The sequence below is a fragment of the Urocampus carinirostris genome, chromosome 9 (assembly GCF_059441175.1).
Source record: "Urocampus carinirostris isolate Australia breed hairy pipefish chromosome 9, RoL_Ucar_1.0, whole genome shotgun sequence".
Lineage (NCBI taxonomy): Eukaryota > Metazoa > Chordata > Actinopteri > Syngnathiformes > Syngnathidae > Urocampus > Urocampus carinirostris.
In genome coordinates, this window is record NC_142357.1 from 22,495,275 (window position 1) to 22,520,609 (window position 25,335).

At 39.4% G+C, this 25,335-nt stretch overlaps 1 protein-coding gene and 1 pseudogene across 1 annotated transcript in view; one reads left to right on the top strand and one right to left on the bottom strand.

The window, feature by feature from the left end:
* fstl5 (follistatin-like 5) overlaps positions 1-25,335 on the top strand; it is a 179,908-nt gene that overhangs the window by 73,076 nt on the left and 81,497 nt on the right. Inside the window, exons 5-6 of the mRNA XM_088343264.1 lie at positions 14,853-15,052; positions 19,613-19,733. Of these exons, the coding sequence (XP_088199390.1) occupies positions 14,853-15,052; positions 19,613-19,733 (321 nt within the window). The remainder of the gene's footprint in view (positions 1-14,852; positions 15,053-19,612; positions 19,734-25,335) is intronic.
* LOC148359606 (ras-related protein O-Krev pseudogene) lies at positions 15,570-16,132 on the bottom strand (annotated as a pseudogene).

Here is a 25,335-nt window from a genome sequence, read left to right on the forward strand (position 1 = left end):
TCTGTAATTTATAGAGATATACCTTGGTTTCATTAAATCTGTTTTAGTGTTCACATTTAAAGCAAAATGAAATATTTGGTTACTGTTTTAAGCATGAAATGAGACATTTAGTTTTTACTATTACTGCCGTCTGATTTCTGTCAGATTTGTAGCTTATTGTTTTTGTAGTATTACTTTTGTATTATTACTGTAGTTGTATTTTTGTAGAAATTCTTTAGAAATATTTTGGAAATATTTCCATTGTACTATTTATGTAATATTTTTGTAGTATTTTCATAGTAGTATTTTTGCAGTACATCTGCCGTATTTCTGTGTAATTCCATGGGCAGTGTATTACTGTGGAATGTTCTGGCCACTGAGATTCGATCTGCAACCTCAGTGGGACTGTTTAAATCTAGGCTTAAAACACACATTTATTCGATAGCTTATGAATGAAATAGATTTCCTGTTGACAATATATGTGTATATGTGGTTATTGCAACATTCATTTCAGCCTAGTCATCCTGGAAGGAGAATAACCTCATGTTTCTCAAGGTTTCTTCATTTTCCTCATGTTGAGGTTTTTGAGTTTTTTCATAGCTCTCAAGTAGGTTTTAGATCAGGGAATGGTGTAATGATAATCTGTAGTTTGCACATATATGTGGTCTGTGCAGCCCTTTGAGACTCCTTGTGATAAAGGGCTATACAGATAAACATGACTTGAGTACATGGGCTGCATGTGGCTCGCGTGCTTTTGTCTGCCTTCCTATGGTCTAGTGGTTAGGTTTTGGTGTTCTCACCGCTGCGACCCGAGTTTGATTCCCGTTACGTACAGTGTTTTGCGATTTCGGTCAGTGACATTTTTCGACTTATCAATGGGTACAAAATGTGCACTGGTTATGGCCAAAAAGTATGGTAGTTCATACTGTTGTTTTAATTCCATGCGCCTAATTGTTCAGTGCTCCAAATGTATGAAAAATCTATGACAAAAGACTATTTTGGGAGGGTGCGTCTTACAATCCGGTGCATCTTATAGTGGGAAAACACAGTAATAAATCCATAACGCAGTAATTTAAACCTGTGTTCTGCCAAATATCGGAATCAGAGGGGCTTCAAAAGCTCTATATCTCTAAGACACTTTTGAAGTGACCTGTAAATGTGCGGCCATTACACTTGGTTTTACAGGCGAGCTCAAGTGTCGCGGCCCATGCTCACCCTTCGAGATTGCCATCAACGACCTGTGCCGAGAGCTAGCTCGCTTGTCAGAGTACTGATGGATGGCGGGAGCGGCGCTAGACCGGGCAATAGGCAGCTGCAAGAGCTAGCGGTTCGGGTTTCACTCTCGGCTGCTGAGCCACGCTTTTTTTCGGAAGGGGATCAAAGAGCAAGGTCCGGTATGAATAGTAGAGCGTCCTTCGCTATTCAACTTTGCCCAGCATTGTTGCTGATGACGCTTTTCTGTGAGGCGGCCCAGGATAAAATAAATATAAATCAAGTATCATACAAAACAGGGGACGGGAACATTTTTCACCAAAAGAGCCAAAACAAATATTTTGATTTTTTTTTTGTGGGGGAGAGAGAGCCACACCATACATTTTAGGACAAAATACAGCAAAATTGCCAAACCCGCTCCGGACAAAAGGTATTTCTTCAGCGCAAGGTATTTAACTGTGAGATATTAGATTATTTGATAAAATCTATGAAATAATTATGCCAATCTGAGTCCCATATTAATATAAGGAACCCACTAAACATTGGTCTCCCTCCCGCAGAGTGTTGAGGCTCATTTCAATCCTAAATAATAGTTTCAAAACAAGGTGCAAGCAAAGTTCTTTTGTAAAGATGTTCCAGAATACTGCAGTGGAGGATCTTTCTATCTATTTACCTTGGTCATATCCCTCAAGAGCGGTGACCGACAGCAAGACAAACACATACAATAACAAAGAAGATAAAAGGGAAAAAAATAGCAAAAAAACACACCCAAAATTTTTTGGACCATGGCCAACCCAATTGCCCAAACACCCAAACAAGTTAGGCACCTCGGCACCTAAGTTGGTAATGCTTTCATCCAGGTCGAGGACACCAACATATTTATCTTTAGTGAAGACGGCGCTGGGCAAAGGAGAAAGACTGCACACGTGCTGTTTATAGCTCCACCCATTCCTATGGCTCACCCAATCAAATCACTCTACATTTTTTGCTAGAGCTACTGGGTAAACGCTTGTTTATTTTGTGTTTTTTTTAATTGGAGTGTCTCAACAATGAACATAGATTGTTTAATGAGTTTCCATCTAAATGTCTTTTTAGGGATTTAAAGCCACAAGGGGGTCTGTTGTTGTGACATCTTGTTGCTAAGTAATATACGTTTAGACCAGTTTGATTTACACTGTTGTTGTTGCGACCAGCAAGAAAAATGTGTTCTTGGCTACTACTACATTAAAAAGTCTTTACTCTGATGCAGATTTTTGAAACGATTTGCCGTCATATTGAACAATTTGGTTTTCAGTGATCTCCAAATTAAAACACTACTTTTACAACGTTATCAAATTTGTAAGCAAACATGTTTTAGTTGAAAGAGGAAAACATTAATTTTTTACTTATTTTATAGTGTTTACATATGGATATTCAATATTTATTTTATCCCCTTCGTTACAGGCTTAGGTTTGTTTGCAAAATATTCTTACCTTCTGGCTGACTCACTGTGGAAATTACATTGACTGAAAACAAGAACAGCTGATCAGCGAACATGCGAGTTACTCTAATCTGCTACGTTGGAAAAATAAACATGTACCTAGTTTACCTGGGATTTCATTCCAAAGCAATGAGTAAATATCTATTGTATTCATATTTTCATATATTCAAAATAGACAATATTTTTGAGTCAACATGTAAATGTGTCATTTAATGCCCTAACCCTAATTTACTTCACCAGAAATATAACATTGCGACATTTAGCCTAGATGGTAGTGTGCCCGCTTTGAGACTGGGAGGTCGCTGGTTCGCGCCTTGACCGAGACATACCTAATTGGTATAATGGCGGCGCCCTCTGGCTACGGCTGCATCGACTCGCTACAACGGGTCAGGTGTATCGACATTTCGTTCTGTGTACATTGTTACAAAGAATGACAATACAAAGGAAATTATTATTATTATTATTATTATTTCTCAAGCTCAACAGACTGTCACAACAAACAATATGAATAAATGAGTCAATTAAAGTTCTTTATTGTCATTATCCAAGTATAGCAAAATTGGTGGGCTTCTCTTTTGAGTGCAATTAAAATAAATTAAAAACGTCCAAATGTGCAAAGACTAAAATGCTAGTTATTGGTCCATCTAAATGCCGTGACTTGTTTTATAAAAACAGCACTGAACATTGACAAATGTAATATCACCCAGAGTGACTCGGTCAAAAATGTAGGTGTAATATTTGACCCCGATCTGTCCTTTCAAACACACGTTAAGAATATTACTATAACAGCTTTTTTCCATCTTCTCAACATTGCTAAAATTCGCCCTATGTTGTCTCAGTCAGATGCGGGGATTATAATTCTTGCGTTTGTTACCTCCCGTTTCGATTGCTGTAATGCACTACTCTCCGGTCTCCCGAAGTCCAAAATCAAGAGCCTTCAGCTGGAACAAGATGCTTCAGCGAGGCTTTTACTAAGACAAGACATTTTGATCACATTACCTCGATTTTAGCTAACCTGCATTGGCTTCCTGTCAGCTTAAAATGTGATTTCAAGGTTCTGTTGGTAGTATACAAAATCATGCAAGGACTTGCTCCCTCATATCTTTCAGATTTAATTTACCCCTATGTTCCGGTCCGGAGCCTTCGCTCTGAAAATGCTGATCTACTAGTGATCCTAAAAGCCAAGAAGAGATCCGCAGGTTCGAGAGCGTTCTCCATTCGGGCCTCAGTGCTGTGGAATGTTATTCCCACCGAGAATCGATCTGCAACCTCAGTGGAAATGTTTAAATCTAAGCTTAAAACGCAGTTCTATTCTATAGCATATGAATAACCTATATTTTATGTTGACAATATAAGGGGATGGTGTCATAATAGTCTGTAGTTTGCAATAGTCTTTGATCCGTGCAGCCCTTTGAGACTCTTTGTGATTGATGTCTATACAAATAAACATGATTTGACTTGACAAAATGATTAAAAAAAAAAAAAACATTAAGGACACAATATATTAATGATAAGTAATATGTTTATCTTCACAGTGGCAGTTGTTAGTACATTCGAACTATCTTTATTGTCATTGATATCAATATTATAAAACATTATATTCAACGGAATTGGACATGGCACTCCAGGGTAAAATGTGTAATATTGAAGAGAGAAGAGATAAAAGACTAGAGTATGCCAAAAAAAGACAAATTCAACATAGTTCTGAGAAAACTGGCCTAGGTTTGAATGATAGTGTATTAAAGAGTAGTGTATTGTAACAATAGTGCAATGAAAATAAATAAACACATTGTGCTAATGGAAGCTGTAGACAAGACCCACTACTCCACATGTCACCTAACCGCCAATATTTTTGAGGGAAAACAAAGAAAGTGTGTTGGAAGTACTGTATCAAGACAAATGTAGTCACTCGACTTTTTTGGCAAAAAGGTTTGACTTATGAATGCACCACTGATGGGAATGGCGTGGTTGTATGACTCCCCACCAGCGTTATTATTGTGCACCAAAGGCTTGGGAAGGAGGGTGATAACTGCAATATCCCAATTTCCAAAATGTTCAATTTTATTTTTTGATATTAAGGTATTTTATGTAGTTTGCCTTAAATATCACACACTATTATTTTTGAGTATACGGTAAATATAAATTTAGCCTCAAATGCTATGTTTTTGTGGGTCCGGTCCCCACTCTGATCCAATTATTGATTTGGAACTTAGCTTTCACTTAATAGAGAATCCAAAGTAGTGTTATGCTCCAACTGCCGACTAGCTAGCCACCCAGTAGGACTTACAATGTTTTTGTCGTCCTGTGCCCTTATCCATTTGTTAAGAATAGGGGGTCAATAAGATGATGGATTTCAAAGCTCAAAATGGTGACGCCATTTTGTTTGGTATTGAAAAATAAACAAATTGTTCACAAAATGTTACAGAAATGAGCTTCAGTCCCCTTTTTTTCTTGCAGTGATGTGATGTGCTTTTTAAATTTACTTTCTTTTAATGCGTACAATGTGGGATTTTCATGGTACTTTTGCCTGGGAGCTTATCAATGACCTTTTTATTTTTTTTAATGCACCTCCTATTCCGTGTAGCAGACGGATTTACAAAATTTTATATCCTTACATAAATATGCCAAAGTGATTTATGGATATTGACATAGTACAATAAAATTGATAGCACATAGGTATTATCTGAGCTGTCCTTGTGAACGTGTCTTGTATAATTTCTATATATTGCAAAACGATCCTCCACCCAATCCTAAAAGACACAATATTTTAACGATATTTACTAAAATCGTGTTTGAAAGCCAACAATGACCGTTTCTTACTAACTGTTCCTGAGATCATTATATGTCTCCTCATCAATGCTAATCTCATGTATGTTAATGTAGAAAATAGTATTAGTGTTAGTGTATGAAAATTCTGGTCTACTCGTGATCCCAAGAGCCAAGAAGAGATCCCCAGGTTAGAGAGCATTTTCCATTTGGGCCCCGGTGCTGTGGAATGCTCTGCTCTCTGAGATTCGATCTGCAACCTCATTGCAAATATTAAGTCAAGGCCTAGAACACACTTATATTTCATAGTTTATGAATGACCTCTATTTCATGTTGACAATATAGGTGTATTCCTTGTCAATGCTACATCCATTGCAACCTGGTCATCATTTTTGTGTTTTAATTTTTGTATTTTTTACTATATATTATGGTTTAATTGTTTTTTATTTATTTTTTTTATTTTATTGTTTGTTAATGTGACATCCATTGCAGCCTGGTCCCTTCTCAAGGTTTCTTCATTTTCCTCATGCTGAGGTTTTTGAGTTTTTCCTTGCCCTCATGTAGGTTTTAGATCAGGGGATCGTGTTATATTATTCTGTAGTTTGCAATAGTCCGTAGTCTGTGCAGCCCTTTGAGTCTCCTTGTGATTAAGGGCTATACAAATAAACATGACTTGACTATGCCATGTACATATAAATACAAGAAGCTTTGGAATGTTACAAATGTTAAATCACAAACTAACCTCTGCCCGAGGACTTTAATTTGAGGATTAAAATCTCCCCCTTGACGACATCTCTTAAAGGGAAGATTAGACAGTGATGTATTTATTCAATATATTTTTTATCAATATAATATAAGGTAAAAATGTGCCTGCCTCTATTCGACATAGAAATGCTTGACATCCAAAGTGTCAAAACTCATATCTAAAATTAAGAACACAGTCCATGCTCCCACATGTATCCCACTGTCTCTCACACACACGAATGAATGTCTTACAAAGTTGAACATTACTAGGTTATGCTGTCCAAGGTAAATTATTCATGCCTAAAAGCTAAGAGTTACCTCACATAGTTTAGTCAAGTCATGTTTATTTGTATAGCACTCAATCACTGTTTAGCTTAAAGCCAACTTTTCTAAACCCTGACAAAGTGTGGCATACAGTAAAAAAGAATGAACACAAGGTTTTATCACAATTGACGGCATTCGAATTCACAGGGCACTTGTTGGATATAAATAAAGTTTCATGTGCGAAATAAACGCGCTATTATGTGAAAGGGCCCCGCCGGGAGTCGTCGAGCGGACGCGTCTTCACAACCTTCACCTGTTTTTGTGTGGATGGATCGCACGCATTAGCCATTTGCCAGCCGTCTCATTTTAGCCCGCCAGATAAAATCAAAAGCAATTTATCTCTCCGATCCAGCCAATTTGTAACAAAGCATCGCTCTTGTCGCTCTTTAAGTGCCTGTGAACAAGCTTGAAAACTAAATAAAATGATACATTACTATTAGACGCGGGTAATTTTGTTGTGCTCTAAAAAATTAACATACCAGGTTTTCACGACCATAGGACGCAGTCTCTGTAGCTGGTTTGATTTCTGTATTTTACATTCCACAGGGTCCACCCCACAATAGGGCACGGGTGCCCTCTGCTTGCATGAAATGTTCCCCCCGCCGCACATACAAGGTGTAAATGCCCCATGCTCTGCTCTTCTATTACATTACCCCAAAAATTAGATACGAAGACATTTTAGTAACATTTGTGCGAGTGGGGTCATTTCATACGGGGGCGGGGACATTTTTCGGCACAACACTGCCTACACCACAGACAAGTGTATGCATTTAAAAATACAGCGGTAGCAAAACTGAGTTTGGTTGTGATTTATTTAAATATTGATTACAATGTAAAACACAATGTAAAAACTTGTCGGGGTTTGTTTTTCAGCTTCCTCCGCTTGCGACCATTCGATTCATTGATCTACAATTCCCTCGCGTCTGTTTGGTTTCTTATTATCTTTTGCGTAGAAATCAACAGATTATTGTGGAAGAAAACGCGGAAAGCATTCAATGGAGGAAAGTTGGGGTTTTGGATTTAATTTCTATTTTAGGGGACAACTCTGTTCAGCCTCCAGTAGCACATAAATCAAATTACCAGATACGCTACGGCGCTAGCATCTATGAGTACTTCTTTAATTGATGCATTGCATGGGATGGAAGCAGAATATGGAGGCGTTGGATATGGAGACGCATAGGAGTCGCATTTAGTTGGGAATTTAAACATTCTCACAAAAACATCAGATTTCACCCCAAAAGTTGGAATTGAACATTAAGCTCTGCATTTTGAACGGCAGCCTCACCGTTTTCTTATTTACGCCTGCCGCTTTACACACAGGGCACACTGCACGATAGGGCGCTATGCACAATTTGAAGAAAGTCTGAGACTTTTATGTGCGCCTTGTGGTCCTAAAAATACGCGATTTGAATATTTCATTGAGCAAAATGTTGTACATTGCATATGTTGTTTTACGTTGATCACCTCCCCACTCAAACATATTGTTATTGCTCCCTGTTGTTTCTGTTACTGTTAACATCTCATCTCATCACATTAGCTGCACCGTTTATCCTCAGTAGGGTCGCGGGGGTGCTGTAGCCCACCCCAGCAATCATCGGGCAGTGGGCATGGGACACCCTGAACTGGTTGCCAGCCAATCGCAGTACTGTTAACATATTTGATTAATTTTATTTTCCTACACATAACAGGAACATTTTTCCTCAGTCTACTGTTATTGTTGAGATTATTTTTTTGACAAGTTAATTCTACTCCAGGCCAGTAGGTTGTAGTGATGCTTCACAGACAGCTGAACAACACAAAGAAAGGACCTATCACTTGAATTAGCTCTAAAATTAATGTTTGTTTGATCTTTACCTAAATTGTCCCTCAATTGTTTATTAAAAATTTCTCTATTCATCAATATTAAATGTATTGTTTATTTCATATAAAAAACTTGCCTATTTATAGAAAAATGTTATTCGTGTTTTATTTCTTATTTTTGCGCAATGTTCCTGCTACTGTATTTGCACTATTTTCTGATGCACTTACAACTTAAGCGAGTCTACACGCATTAGTTTCTACTCTATTCTTCACTCTTTCTCTTTTCTTTTTTTTTTTCTAAGCCTAATAACATGATAATCCTGAAGGCCCGATGAAAACAAATCCATTCTGCTGTAAGCAATGAAAGAAAAGGCAATTATTTTCTATGCAATAATAACTATTTTTTTTTACTATTTTAGAGTTTCCTGAATAAATACTTGCATATATAAAAATACATTTTCCGCTGAAATTTACAAACAATTGTGAATCACCATTTTAGTCATCAGTCTTTTCTAAACAATAGTCAACATTTTAGTAAGTTTACGATTTTTTTTTTATCCGCTACTTTATTCTGTAAAATACCATTTAAAATACCATCTTACAATACTCAAAACATATTCAATTAAAGTATTTGTCAATGTCAATCAAAAATGTTGGTCTTTTATTTTATCGTTAAGTAACACTCAAAGTAAGGAGAGAAGACATCAATGGATTTTTAACTAGCAACTAGACAAAAAGACCCAAACCTCAGATAAGAAATTCTAACCTGTTCTTAAAGCTTTGATTACACACAAAAGGCTTTAGATTTTATCTTATTATGACAGTTTTTTTACTCATGGCACCAAAAACAAAATGCTACAGAATCAACAGAAGGTTGCTCTGAAAGATATAAATAAAAGCAAAGTCCATCAGCATTAGATATACCAGAGAAGTTTCCCTCGTCATGCTGTTTTGCGTTTATTTATATCTTACAGGACGACTTTCTGTTTTCTACATTCTGTTTTCTAGTGGTTTGTTTTCTCCGCTCTCACCCTTGCAAGCCAGGTTCGATTCCCGTTGCGTACAATGTCTTGATATCTTGGTCAGCGACATTTTAATTAATACCGCAAGTGTATAAAAGATTATACATGAAATATGATATCTTACTCTAATTTTAACTTCATGCCTTATATTCCAATGTTCTTTATGTTTGAAACAAATTGCCTTCTTTACCAGTGCCCCTTACACTGCGGAAAATACCGTATTTTGCAGTAGATGCATACGAACGTAAAGATATTACCTTTATCTGTTTTTCCTTCTAAAGTAGGAGATGAAAAAGCCTGTCACGACGGCTACTGTACCTCAAAGCTTGCCTACTCGTGTCCACATGTGCGCCGTACCGTGACGGCCGTGACCTTCATGTCCCAAGGGCCCGCCGTCGGCCATTTATCTTTTATTCATTGCAGCTTTTGCCAAGCGGCTTGTGTGGCGCTTAAGGCCAGCTAGAGCCGTGTGTTGCCCAGATCTGAATGCTTTCGATTTCTTTGGCAGGAAAAAGCATGATTTTCGTTAAGAAACGTGGCAGTCTTGTCCTTTACCTGATTGTCATGAGGGAGTGACATCACCCCATAGGATTTCAAACATTTAAAATGGAACTGCTACTTTTCAAACCTTAATTTTTGATTAATAGCTCTTTCCATGTTCAATATAGGTTGGTTCTTCAGTTTCCATCCATTATCTGCAGCGCTTATCCTCAGTAGGAATTGCGAGGGTGTTGGAGCCCATCCCAGCCATCTTTGGGCAGTGGGCAGGGAACACCCTGAACTGGTTGCCAGCCAGTCGCAGGGTACACAGAGACGGACAACTCACTCGCTCATTCACACATAGGGACAATTTGGACTCGTCTAATAACCTAACATGCATATTTTTGGAATGGGGGAGGAAACTGGAGTGCCGGAGGAAACCTACATAAGCACGGGGAGAACATGCAAACTCCACACAGGAAGGTTCGATCTCATAACCTCAGAACTGTGCCAGACATGCGCTAACCACCGCACTGCTGTGCTGCCTGGTTCTTCACTTTGTTTGCAGAAATTGTATTTTAATTGGGTTTGGGTATAAAATGAAATGTCATTTCCACCTGGGCAAAAAGACAGCATATGCTGAATCAAAACCTTAAAAGATTAAATGGTTTTAAAATTTATTTTGAAATACATCAATCCATCATTAGGTTTTACATTTTAGAAAATATTTATACCTCCAACAAAAAATTTGCTTTGGTTGTACCAGCATTTTTCTTTATTGATTTTTTTATTGATATTCTTTATCTTTGTATGCAAAATTTTGAATATAAGATGTTAACCATTTTTCTATAACATTTCCAAAACATTATTTAAAAAATAATCTTACTCTTAAGCATGAACTACCCCCCGCCAAATTTACATTTTCCTCCCCTATCAAACTTAAATTCATCCATCCATTATCTTCCGCTTATCCGAGGTCGGGTCGCGGGGGCAGCAGCCTTAAAAGGGTAGCCCAGGCGTCCCTATCCCCAGCCACCTCCTCCAGCTCATCCGACGGAATCCCGAGGCGTTCCCAAGCCAGCCGAGAGACATAGTCTCTCTAGCGTGTCGTGGGTCGCTCTCAGGGCCTCCTGCCGAAGCGTCCAGGAGGCATCCTTTAAAGATGCCCGAGCCACCTCAACTGGCTCCTCTCAATGCGGAGGAGCAGTGGCTCTACACAGAGTCCGTCCCGGATGACTGAGCTTCTCACCTTATCTCTAAGGGAAAACCCAGACACCCTACGGAGGAAACTCATTTCGGCCACTTGTATCCGGGATCTTGTTCTTTCGGTCATAACCCAAAGTTCATGACCATAGGTGAGGGTAGGAACGTAGATCGCAAACTTAAATTGAAAAAAAATATATTAAAAATATATTATTAAAGTGCCACAAACAGAAACTGAGTGATACTGTAGTGTTATCGATATGACACAGAGCTAAATAACCGACAAACGACTGTGAGCACAGTAGACGTGAAACTGTAGCTTTCATTTCCTTCTCTGGACGGTGAAAACTGCAAAAGTACTTTACAGTACTTTGAGACCATGTGCCAATACGTTCAAAAAGTTAAGTGCATAAACTTTACATCTGTCTGTAATATTACAAGATATTGTTGTTTATACGTCAAGTCAAGTCATTTTTATTTATATAGCCCTTAATCACAAAGAGTCTCAAAGGGCTGCACAGGTTGTTTCACAGACTATTGTTTCAGACTATTATTACACCATCCCCTGATCTGGAAACACCATGAGGGCAAGGAAAAACTCAAAACCTCAACATTAGGAAAATGAAGAAACCTTGAGAAGGGACCGCACATGTGGTATCCCGCTTTCAGGATTACCAGGCAAAGGATGTTGCAATTACAAATAATACAGAGATATTCTCCACAAAAAGTATAGGTTATTCATATGCTTTAGAGTAGAAGTGTGTTTTAAGCTTAGATTTAAACATTTCCACTGAGGTTGCAAGTCATATAAACATGTTTAAAAACTTAGAGCCTTGCTTTGTTAATCCTTCAACATGGAGATGGATTGGACATGAAACCATCCTGCCAGCCTAGTGTGAGACTACTGATGAATACTAGTTCGCAGAACAAGATGTGAGGAGGAAAACCTGGAAGTAGTAAAATTTTTCAACCTAAAGGTCAAATAAACACAAAATATCTTTGTTGAATACTGCCTGATGAACTGAAATCCATTTTAGCCTTGCATCACACACAGTAACTCATTTATTAAAAAAAAATATAGTTCTTCTCTGCTGTTATTGTTATGAAGCATGCACAAATCGTTTTTTTTTTCTTGCTTTTGTATTCAACAGGGTTGGTTTGAAATAAAAAAAAAATGATTATTTCCATAAATCAAAAACAACTTGCAATTGTTATTTTATTTGAGGAATATGTACAGTGTGCTATTTTTCGTAGAAATATAACTTTAGTATATGGTGCTAAAGGTTGTTTTACGTAGTGTTGCCACTACTGAGGTCCGATTCCTGTTGCACACAATGTTTTGTAATTTAAGTCAGCGCGGTGCATTGATTTGATCAATAAGTACAAAATCATTGTTTAAATATGGCATTGTACCTACCATAAAACCTTGTATGGGAAGGCCAATTATGCATTTCCTATATTATCCGATGTATTATGCTATATGTAAGGCGCACCTGGTTCTAAGGCGCACTTTCAAAACTCTAACCCAATGGGGTTATTAGGTGTGCCTTATAGTGCAGGAAATACGGTTCATACAAAGTGAAAATCTTGTGAGGTAGTATTTGTAATTTCTTATCACCCGCCCCTCTCCATCTCTATTGAGGACTGAGTAGTCTCCTCTTGCAGTGTCTGCCGGTGTCACCACCGCCAGAAAAGAGGAGATGTGACAGTGACTCTGCCCCGAGTTTGACTCGTGACCTTCCCGTGGCCTCCCCGCTTCACTGATGTTCCGGCCTGTGATGGTGGCTTGCAGAGGCAAGCCCTGATTTGTGATCCTTTCGCGACTCCACTGCCTCAAACTCGCTACGGACGAACCCCGTTTGCAGCTGGCAGAGAGAATCTAAGCCAGGGGTGTCACATTAGGTTTAGCTGGGGGTCCACATGGTAGAAAAAGCACTCTCACGGGGGCTGGACTAGTAAATGAATGGCATAAAAGTGTGTTGCAAGTGAAGAGCTGGGGGTCTTTTCGGATGCTCATAATTCTATCTATCTATCTATCTATCTATCTATCTATCTATCTATCTATCTATCTATCTATCTATCTATCTATCTATCTATCTATCTATCTATCTATCTATCTATCTATCTATCTATCTATCTATCTATCTATCTATCTATCTATCTATCTATCTATCATCTGCAAAAAAGCAAAACTATTTAATTCATTTTGAGCACAGTTTATTTACCTTAGGGAAAACCATACAGTCTGGAAAGCGACAAAAATAGCATACCAACACTAATTTAAATGATTGATTCTGATTTTTAAGTTGGCTTGTTATTTTATTATGAAAATGTTTATCTGGATATGGACACTTTGCTGTTAGATTTCAACTCTGCCATAGGAAGGAGCTAAACCATCTTTAAATGTCACCCTCAGGTGCTTCTTTAAAAAAAATGTTGTATTTTTCATATCTGCCGTGACTTGACTATATGTAGAATACAACTGAGTGTGTTTCTACAATGTTCTCCGGTTAATAATTTTAGTTAGCAAACAGAGCTACAGTGGATGCTTTGCAAGTGGCTTTTGCAACATCCAGTGGACTTATTTTACCCTATATAACGGTACTTGGTCGTTTTTACCTGAACATCTAAAAAGGTGCACCCAAAGTAAAACTGAAGCTGTACTTGAACCATTTGGAGTATTGCAAAGTTTTGGTTTCTGTTTGAAGACAACACTTTGGAGTTTTCTCCACTCCAGTCAAAATATGTTTCGGTACTACTGGCACTGTATTATGAAAGTTTGAATACACACACACACACACACAAAATAAACACATTTTGTGCCCGCCTATTTTTTTTTTCTCCATACGTGGGTTACATTAATCCCACCGGCCTCGAGTTTGACACATGTGATCAAAGCAATTCTTCAACAAGTTCAACATCTTCGCAACCTTTTCAAAACGACATCCGCTTCCATAAATGGTCAAATACCAAATGATGAAACGAACAAGAAAATCTGATAAATTGAAGTACAGTAATCCCTCAGTTATTGCAGTTAATGTGGACCAGAAACCCCCAGTGAAAAGTTAAAATCTGCAAAGTAGTGTGTCAACTTTATAAAAGCCCCCAAAGGTTAAATTTACCCCGAGATGACGTCCTTACAGACCGAGAGTATATGACTGTAACAAAATAACTACTACAGTTCTACAAATAAAAACAAAACACAGAATCGCAGTTTAATTAATGTTCGTTATTGTCATTTTACAAAAGTAAAACGAAATTGGAAGGCTTCTCCGTTCAGAGTAAGAAAGTCATTTAGAAAGCGGCTGGCTAGCTGCACGCTAGCATCTAGTAACCTCGACTTATGCCAAGTCTCCGTCATGACTAAAATGCAACTTTTCTGAATGTAGCAGTCTCCTAAGAGTTGTAGCTCCTGGGCATCAGATCCATGCGTAATAGATCTGGCGTTGGTGAACTACAGGCTCAGCAGGGTGGCTTGTGTGAGTCAGCCTAGCTGTAGCAGCCTCTCCTGAAGCCGCCACAGTCTGATAATAATCCATGGAGCACCTGCTGGTGATACCCATTTCTTTACACTCTTCTGACTTTCCTCAGAGCCCAACTAATTTGTTGACTCTTTCCAATGTAAACCAGCAATAACTCGAGCACAGAGTAGCGAAGCTTCTCTGTATTCCAACTTTCATGATAAAATTTGATGCTGGTTTTACACAGGTAAACGGTTAATTAGCTTCTCATGCTATCTGTGTTTTTTTTAAAGTTATTATTTTGAACAAATTGTGTTATGGTGATTAAACTTTACCTTTCTGTCGCCGTGGTTAATGTTTCCTTTTATTTGCACCTATCAGGTGACAGCTGCAGACTGACTGACTACCGCCGTCTCAAGGCTAAAGCTTTGGACGTGTATGAAAAAAAGCACTCGACAACAAAGGGCTCACGCCAGACTCACGAGGACAACATGGCTGCTAGGAAGTGGCTGGTCGACGCCATGTTCAGAAGTTTTGACATGGACGGCAACGGGCAGATCTCTACAGGCGAACTTTCGCAGGTAAATGGAAATGTTGAAAAACTTCTTGAGAATTCAGAAGCCAAGTGTATTCTGAAAATTTTAACATCCAAATGAAGAGTCAATGCTGTAAATGAACACTTCACTTACCTTTTTTTAATCCATCGGAATGTCTCTTTGGGTTTTTGATGTATTCCAGCTAGAGTTCAAAGTGGTTTAATAACCGTCTGCCAGCCTTGACATCCCATCATAACATTAACATAATTTTGCATGCTTTTTCATACACGTCCTGCGTCTTGTGACAGCACTTGATTAGAGAACGCTCGTTATCGCAATCGTCAAAAAGGTTATTTTCTCAACGTGACTTTGTAGCCCCCCTTCATGTGACTGCCTGATACATTTTTTTCTTCGATTTCATTTAGCCTTGAAATGATTTTAGATGCCACGACAGCGTTTGTCAACATCGCAGATTAACAGTGAGAAACATCTGGGAAATCTGTGGGAGGGAACCAAACATGGTGACAATTACTGTAATTTGGTTATTTATGATGTTGGTTGACTATGTTAGCTGCGTAGCTACATAGCTGGCAGATTCCAAGGTTTGTCTTTTCTTTTTTTGGCTTGTCTTCCATTGTTTTTTTTTGTTGATTTGTCGAACCAAATAAAAGATAATTTTGTTCACATTGGTCTTTGATTTAGCTGATGTCTCTAAAAAGGCACAGTTGTTCAACTACCGGCCTAATTCTGACGCTGCTCCTTGCCCACCACATGCTCACTTGCCAGGTCACATTTGTTCCTCACCAGGAACATGGGGACGTCCTCTGTGTCTTTTACTCGCAGGATTTGTTTCCGAAAATCTTGCAGGTCATTAAAGGTTGAGTGCGCCATGATAAAGTAGACCAGAGCAAAGCCCTTTTTTCATGTAAAGGTCCCTCATGGCCGTGAACTGCTCTGTACCAGCTTTGTCCAAGACTGTTGCCCATCAACTTCCACTTGCTTTCTGTAGGAGTCTTCTACTGTAAGGTCGCACTTTTTGACAAAAATCCCTTGCACAAAGTGGAGTATCGGTACAGATTTTCCCACGCCTCCCAAACCCAGCACCGCAAACTTTTATTCGCGCATGGTGAGCAACTTTGGTGGACACCACGAGGGTTGTGTAGACAGGAGCTGCAGATGTCAATTCCCTCTACATATGGGAGATCCTTGTGTACAAAAATGACAAAAGAAGGTGGTGAAGGTCCACAGAGGCCACACAGCTTGAAGTTGGAAGCCCGAAGGGTATTTGTGTCGCCAACAACTGTACTGTAGTTAATCATTAGGTTAATGGTCTGTGTACTAAAACACAGTATTACTGCATCTTAGTCACTCCAAAAAAGTCTCAGTTCATTGGCAAAAATTTTATTGGAAGTGTACATGTTTTGATTGGAAGACATGTTAATTTAAAACATCCTACTCTGGTAAAATCAAAAAGTATTCTTAAAATAATTTTCTACTACGGCAGATGGCCAATTGTTTTGCTCATTTATCTTGGAAAAAAGTATTTTTTACAATGATTAATATTACCTTCCATCTGCTATTTCAGATCATTTAATTATTTGCAGGTGATTTGTCTGGTATTACTATTGAAACAAGTTGGATCCGTCTCAAAATGATAACAAAAGTGATTAGAATTTTCGGTGAGTGGGCATATATTTTTGAAGTCAAGACTGCAATGGGTAGCGGCAGGGTGGCTGAGTACGTCAGTGGCATAGTTCTGAGGTCTTGGGTTCAAGTCCTCCTGTGTGGAGTTTGCAATTTCTCCCCGTGCTTGCGTGGGCTTCCTCTGGTTTCCTCCCACATTCCAAAAACAGGCATGTCAGGTTAATTGGCCGGTCTAAATTGTCCAACAATGAATGAGTTGTCTGCCCCTGTGTGCCCTGCGACTATATATATATATATATATATATATATATATATATATATATATATATATATATATATATATATATATATACTGGACTGTCTCAGAAAATTAGAATATTGTGATAAAGTTCTTTATTTTCTGTAATGCAATTAAAAAAACAAAAATGTCATACATTCTGGATTCATTACACATCAACTGAACTATTTCAAGCCTGTTATTATTTTAATATTGCTGAATTTGGCTTACAGCTTAAGAAAACTCAAAAATCCTATCTCAAAATATTAGAATATCATGAAAAAGTATACAAGTAGGCTATTCAACTAATCACCTGAATCATCTAAATAACTCGAAACACCTTGCGAGGGTTTCCTGAGCCTTAAAAACACTCAGCTTGGTTCAGTAAACTAAATCACAAGTATGGGGAAGACTGCTGTCCAGAGGACCATCATTGATACCCTCCATCAGGAGGGTAAGACACAAAAATAAATTTCTCAAAGAGCAGGCTGTTCACAGAGTGCAGTTTCAAAGCATATCCACAAAAAGTCTGTTGGAAGGGAAAAATGTGGCCGGAAACGCTGCACAACCAAGAGAGATGACCGCAGCCTTAACAAAATTGTGACGAAGAGCCGCTTCCAGAATTTGAGGGAGCTTCAAAGACAGTGGGCTGAAGCTGGAGTCCAGGTATCAAAAGCCACAGTTCACAGACGTGTCCGGGAAATGGGCTACAATAGCCGTATTCCCATGGTCAAGCCACTTCTGAACTCAAGACAACGGAAGAAGCGTCTGACTTGGGCTATGGAGAAGAAGCACAGGACAGTTGCAGAGTGGTCCAAAGTCCTCTTTTCAGACGAAAGCAAGTTTTGCATTTCATTTGGAAGTCAAGGCGCCAGAGTCTGGAGAAAGGCTGGAGAGGAGCAAAAAGTTGCTTGAAATCCAGTGTGAAGTTCCCACAGTCAGCAATGGTTTGGGGAGCCATGTCAGCTGCTGGTGTTGGTCCACTGTGTTTCATCAAGTCCAGAGTAAATGCAACTGTGTACCAAGAGATTTTAGAGCACTACATGCTTCCATCTGCTAAAAAGCTCTATGGAGATGAGGATTTCATTTTCCAGCATGATCTGGCACCTGCCCACAGTGCCAAAACCACCAGTAACTGGTGCACTGACCATGGCATCACTGTCCTTGATTGGCCTGCTAATTCCCCTGACCTGAACCCCATCGAGAATTTGTGGGGTATAGTTAAGAAGAAGACACCAGACCTACAAATGCAAATGAGCTGAAGGCCGCTATCGAAGCATCCTGGGCATCAATAACACCTCAGCAATGCCACAGGCTGATTGCCTCCATGCCACGCCGGATTGATGCAGTAATCCGTGCAAAAGGATTCCCAACCAAGTACTGAGTGCATTAATGGACATTTTCAAATGTTTGATTTAGTTTTGCTGTTATAAAATTATTTTTTTACTTGGTCTGAGGAAGTATTCTAATATTTTGAGATAGGATTTTTTAGTTTTCTTAAGCTGTAAGCCAAAATCAGCAATATTAAAATAATAAAAGGCTTGAAATAGTTCAGTTGATGTGTAATGAATCCAGAATGTATGACATGTTTGTTTTTTTAATTGCATTACAGAAAATAAAGAACTTTATCACAATATTCTAATTTTCTGAGACAGTCCAGTATATATATATATATATATATATGGTAGGGAGAATATCTCCATTAGGATAATTTCTGTGTTCTCGTACTCTGTGCTTGAGACGATGCCACCAAAGCAGTATTGATTACTTCGTAGGCAAATATAAACATGCCCACCCCTCTTTAGCGTTAAGTGTTACTGGCGGATTGAGGGTTATCTGTTACATCTTGAGCAAAGCTGAAACAGCATTCAGAAGATGTTGTAATTCATGATCTACTTTTAATACATATCGGAGTAATCCACCATTTTGGGATGACATTTAAGTTAGACAATTTTAATAACAACGTGTTACAGTACTCGTTACGGTGAATACAATTGGAAATGCACACAGTATTTATTTGTATGCAATACCACACGATGTTTTACAGTCAAAAAAGTTTCCTGACCTAAATCATAAAATTGTATCCAAGAGGAATGGAGGTTGAGACACTTGAAAGCACTGAAACCTTACTACTAGACCCCCACATTTTATCTCAAAACAGAAAGTCGTCCAGAAATATTAACGCAAAGTCTGATTCATCATTAGATACACAGAGTTAAATCCCTCATTTACGTTTTTTTATATCTTTTTTCGGGCGCCACTCTATCTTTATCATCTATCACTGGTGGTTTAGTGGTGAGGTTTCAGCACTGTCACTGCTGTGACCTGGGTTCGATTCATGTTCCATATGATGTTTTGCGATTATGGTCAGCGACATTTTTCAACTGATCACTAATATATACCGTGAGTGTGCAAGGATCATGCTTTATTATATACGGTGGCTCTTACAGTAGTTTGAATTGTATGCACCTTATAGTCCAGTACGCCTTATATCTGAAAAATATATAACAAAATATTATTTTTGGCTGGATGCGCCTTATAATCTTTTGCTCTTATAGTGCAGAAAAGATGGTAATTTTATTCCAACCCTGGTCCTAACACACAGAACATTATGTGCGGGAGGAGGGGAAACATCATCAACAGAATGTGTTTTGTGTTTTTTACTGGCTCTTTCTTCTCTCAAGGTGATCAAGCACCAGGGTCTTCCAAAAGACGTTGGCGACTGCACTTTGTTGGATTTGCTTAAGTACAACGATGTTGATGACAACCAGCGTCTGACCAAGGAAGAATTCTACACCGCCTTCGGTAAGCTGCGGGCCAAGTTTTGATGGCTTCCTAATAATGAGAAATATTGGGAAGTATATCTGTATAACCTTCACGAAACCATTTAGTCCCAATTCAAAATGTGGTAATGACAAACATGTCAACTTCTGCTATTCAATCCCCTTATTAAGTCATAATAAACCTTAAAAGGACCCGGGTCCAAAGTATGAAGTGGCGATTGAATTTTCTGTTTCTGTGTGCCATTTGACTGTCTGGCTTCCAGTTCAGGGTGTCCCCTGCCCACTGTCCGGAGATACCTGGGATGGGCTCCAGCACCTCCGCGACCCTAGTGAAGATAGTGGCACAGAAAATAGATGGATAGAAATTACAAAGATTATGCCTTTTTACTCACAGCAAGACATACCATCTAGAATTAAAAAATAATGATAACTTGTGTTGCAAGCTTGTTCATCAAATGAACAACACAAACAAATATTTTAGCATCTTTTTAGTTATTTCCCTACTTGCAGTAAAATTCGTGTTGCTTATTATACATACCGGTGCAGGATTTTGCAGACTACATATAATCTAGATGGTTTTACTCTGTAACCGAAAGTGTCATCATAATTTAGTTTGATTTGCAACAAAGATGTCAAAGTATCAGTTCCCTTGTCTTCAGATACTCGACGACGTTGTCGACTGCTACCAGCGACTGAGATGATCCTGATTAGAGCCAAAATGGGCAGGATGAGATCAATCTGACAACAAAACGTTTTTTTTCCCGGTACAAAATATGTTATGTGGCATACCCCATCAGAAATTATTATTTTTTTAAAAACATAAAATATGGAGAAAACGTAGAGGTTGACACATATGTCATGAAGAGTCCAATTTGACAGTAATAAAAAAGGAGATTGTCTTGATGTGCCACATTTACAATGTAGGTTGGCTATGATGTGTATTAGTTCCTCGCGTTGTCAGACCAAGGCAAATCGAGTGAGTCCAGCGAGGGCAGTCGGTTGAAAGAATTCGAGAGCGTAGTGTTTGCCAAAAGAAAAGCAGGTCGCACAACATGTCATTCAGGGCGACACAGGTGGCAAAGATGGCAAATGCGTGCAACACTTTGCACTTTGTTCCCCCCTCCACCTCTTCGCCATCATCATCACTTTTCATGGCTCCTTTCCCCATTTGACATTTCGCAGCTTACCTCGATATCGACTGACGGGATCTCCTCTGGCATTTGGCTGGCGTGACACATTTAGTGACGGAGCGGGAGGCGGAAGAATCTCCCGTTGCCGCCTTCATCTTATCAGGCTACACAAAGTTGTGAGCCAGTGTGAGTGTGTTTTCGAGATACTCCAAGGCATCTAAAGTCAAACAATGGGAACACTTCTTTATTGCCTTGAAGATGGCACTTCCTGTTATGAGTTGTTTTGCTGAATCTCACAAGGGTGTAACACTGTGTTTCCTAAAGTATGATTGGCCTTCCTTTTGGGGCTTTAATACAACCAGTTGACAGGTGTACTATCCACTTTTAAGTAAACTGACTGATTTAGTCTCTTCCGTTGTTGTTTTTCGTCTTTCTGGGCAACATTTACTGCCAACCATTTTTAGAAAACAAATGCAACAGTACCAGCCAATAAGAGTATTTTTCAAAGACCAAGACAATTTGTTCCTGCACAAAATCTAACAAAAGGGTATTTATTATTTCTTAACCAAAATAATAATAACAATAATCTTATTTGAGATCACGAAGAAAACATGAAAAGGTTTTATCAAATTGCCAAAACCAGGACAAAATAGTTGAGAATTTTCATGTCACCTTATGTTTTTAAACTTCAAACACAAATATTATCAATAACGTGAAAATATGTATAATAAATTCTGGTCTACAGAGCCCACCTGATTAAAAGCCGCATGTTATGATTTAAAAACAAAACTCAATTTTGTCTTTGTAAAGGACGCACTGGATTTTAAGACGCAGGCTTAAGCCTAGAGCACACAATTTGGCATTGACGCCTTTTTCGACATTTTCAGCTCTACTGCAAGTTGTTCACGTCACATGTTTTCAGATCATGTGACTATTCAAGATGCGGATGAAAGGAGTGATTATGAAAATTAGCACATATTTACAACTTTGCCCACCCCAAAAATCCAAGTGATGGCTGCATCACGTAAAATTTTATCTCAAGAGGTAGAGCGCTGGTCTTTGGATCAAGAGGTCACAGGTCTGATTCCTGGCTCCTCCGTGTTGTATGTCGAAGTGTCCTTGTCATGACCAGAACGGAATCAGGACCCAGATGCGTAACATTAACAAGTTTATTGAGGGAAAGCGGAAGGGCAGCGCCCGCGATCCGGTGCTCGCTGGAAGCAGGAAGCAAGCCGCTCACAGAATCGGACCATGTTCCAAATGCGGAAGTGGATCTTCCGGAGCGGTAGACGGTGGTGCCGAAGACGGAAAAAACAGGTCAGGGACAGGAGAGCAAAAACGTGGTCGGGATCAAAAACGAGTCGTAAGTTGAGACGGGAGGGCAAAACGTGGTCAGGGTCAAAAAAAAGGTCGTAGCCGAAGACAAACGGGAAAATCAGGAACGGACGGGTGGAAAAATGGGTGCAAATAGCGGGACCGGCGTGAGTCAGAGTCAAAGTGCTTGCCTTCTAGAAACAGCGGTTCGCTGAGGGACTGACAACATGCGAGTGAAAGGACCTACTTTATAAAGGAAGGGGAACCAATCAGGTAGCCCGCAGCGGCTGGTGCCAAACGAGCGGGCACAGGTGATACTAATCAGTCATCATGACAGTCCTTGGGCAAGACACTGAATTCCTAATGCCCCCGATACCAGGTAGTTGCCTTGCATGGCTGACGGTTAGTTAGTGTGTAAAAAGGGAAAAGTGTGAAGCACATTGTAAAGCGCTTTGGGAGGTCTTCATTGACTTGGGCGGCAGTGGCTCAGGAGGTAGAGCGCTCGTCTTGGGATCAAGAGATTGCAGTTCGAATCCCGGCTCCTCTGTGTTACATGTCGAAGTGTCCTTGGGTAAGACACTAAACCCCTAATGCCCCTAATAAGCAGGTTAGCGCCTTACATGGCCTCACGGCCGCTATTGGGAAATGTGAAGCACACTGTAAAGCGCTTTGGGAAGTCTTGACTTGAAAAGCGCCATACAAATGCAAAACATTTCATTTCATTTTATTTGAAAAGCGCTATATACAGTAAATGCAGACCATTTACATTTGACTGATTTACAGAAATTATGATTAATCATACAATTTGATTGGACCTCTATGAACTTTATTGGTCTACTGGTGCCGGCCACGGAAAAAGGCCACATAACAGTTAAAGTTGCAGTGTTTAAAATGTATCAAAAAAGTAGGGGCTTGTAGTCCGAAACCTAGAGTATTTCACACCAGGTATTACCAGCCATTTTCCAACACTGCTTTATCATGCCCCTTGTGAATAAAAACAGAGATACTTTATAAACTTCTGATTTTTTGCCTGAATTTAACAAAAGAAAGCATGCAAAAAAAAAGTGGCATTGAATAATTTTAGGCATTTTTGCTGCTCTGTACTTCTGAAATGTGCAATGCCAAATATAATTTCATTTTACTGCATCTCTAGAGGCAAATCATGGAGAAACAAATACTGAGAGTATCAAAGGCTGACTTTTGCAGCGAGTGAACAATGTCTCCCTTTATTTAGGTATTCTTTTACTACAAAAGCAGTTTGAAATAGGAAGCTCTTATAGTTTGTACTCCTCTAAAAAGAAACAAAAAGTGGAATTGATAAGGCGTCAACATGTGGGCAAGTGTTGCTGTCTTTGTACGGTCGCAGGACTTCACATCAAAGCCAAAAATACAAGAAAGGAAGACAAAAGGGAATTCTTTTGTTGTCAGAAATATAGCATCAATAATGACACCGTCCCCAAAGCCGTTGGGAACCAAGAAGCTCCCGCAAATCATCGGTGCCATCCAAGATCACAGAATTCTTCTCTTTTCTGATCTCAGTCATTTTTCTTTTCATTTCCCGTCTCGACAGCAATGTGCGGAAAAATGCTTTTATCTGCACTCCGAGGCGTCGAACTCAGAGTGTTTGCTGTTAGCTTTGCTTGTTAATAATGGATCATCCTACCAGATCCAGGGGGCCACCGGTCGAAGGAAAGTGACAGAGAGCTGTGTTAAGCGGCCAGCCTGCGTTTTGTCTTCCGCGGACCCCCATGGCAATTTTAAACGTGGCCGTGCAGCAGATTTTCTTGGTGCTGCTTCTTAATTGCTTATTACAGGTTAGCCGTGCAAGGTTGAGCTTTTCCTAAGGGAGGTTGAGTCACTCTAGCCAGGAGATCTTAGGGGAGGGCTAGGCACGCTTCTGATAAATATCAAATGAATACTGCTGGACTTGTTCGATTCAAATTCAAGGTTCTGAAAATGAGGTTAGCTTCAAATGTTAACAGATTTTGCCTTTTTGAAACTTATTTTAAGTAACTCCAGACCATGAAACGAATTGCCATCTTACAGCGTTTTCATATAAATGAACTACAGTAATCCTTCGGCTACTGACATTAATGTGGGCCACATACCCCAAACAAAAAGTGAAAATCTGCAGAGTATCGATGCCCCTTCATTGAAGCCCCCAAGTGTCAAACTTACCTAGAGATGATGTACTTACCAACTGAGAGAATAACACAGTATTGCAGTTTGATGACTTGTCTTTATTGTCATTATATGAAAGTACATCAACATTGGAGGGCTTATCCTTTCAATGTAAGAAAGCTGTTTAGAGAGCAGCTGCTAACTGCACGCTAGCATCGGGTATCATCTAGTTAAGCCAGTTATTCACAAAGATTAAAATACAACCGTCTCAAAAGTAGTGGTTTCTCATGAGTTTTAGCTCCATGTCATCCGTTTTATGTGTAATGGATCTGCTGTTGGCGAGATAAAGGTTTAGCAAGGGTAGCTTGTGAGAGTTGTTACGTAGCCTAGCCACAGTATGCAGGACCCGCAGCCCCAATATTGCTTTCTCTCCCAACGATGCCTCAGTCCCTTCCCGGATGCCATAACAATCCCTGGAGCACCCGCTAGTGATCACCACTTCGTTGCCCACTTCTGACTTTCCCAGAGTCTGATTTAATTGTTTAATTTCTTTCCAATATAACGAGATGCTAAAAGCTAGTTGGCGCCATGCTTTTCAGTTTGTTAGGGTGGCCACATTGACTTGTGTGCCCGCCCCAGTGTTTGACTGACAGCATACAACAGCGTATCACAGTTGCGCACACACAGTCACGCCCACCCAACACGCAAAGCTTTTTTCAAAATACCCTTGTGACAGCCCCTGTGTGCTGTGTGCTGAACAAAATGCACGATACATTGATGTTAATGACAATAAAGACAATTCAAATCAAAAGCTGTGAAACAGTGAACCAGTAATAACCAAAGTGCAAAGTAGCGAGGGATCACCGTATGTTGGGGTTGATGTGCCTGATTCAAACATCAATTAGAATAAAGAGGAACTATGTTGAAACGGGTAAAAGAGCTTCACTCAACATGTTGCGTATTTTCCTGACTATAAGGCGCACCCAGAAAACACAAATTGTCCCAAATTTAATTGTGCGCCTTATTATCCGATGCACCTCATAATCTGGAGAGCAGAAT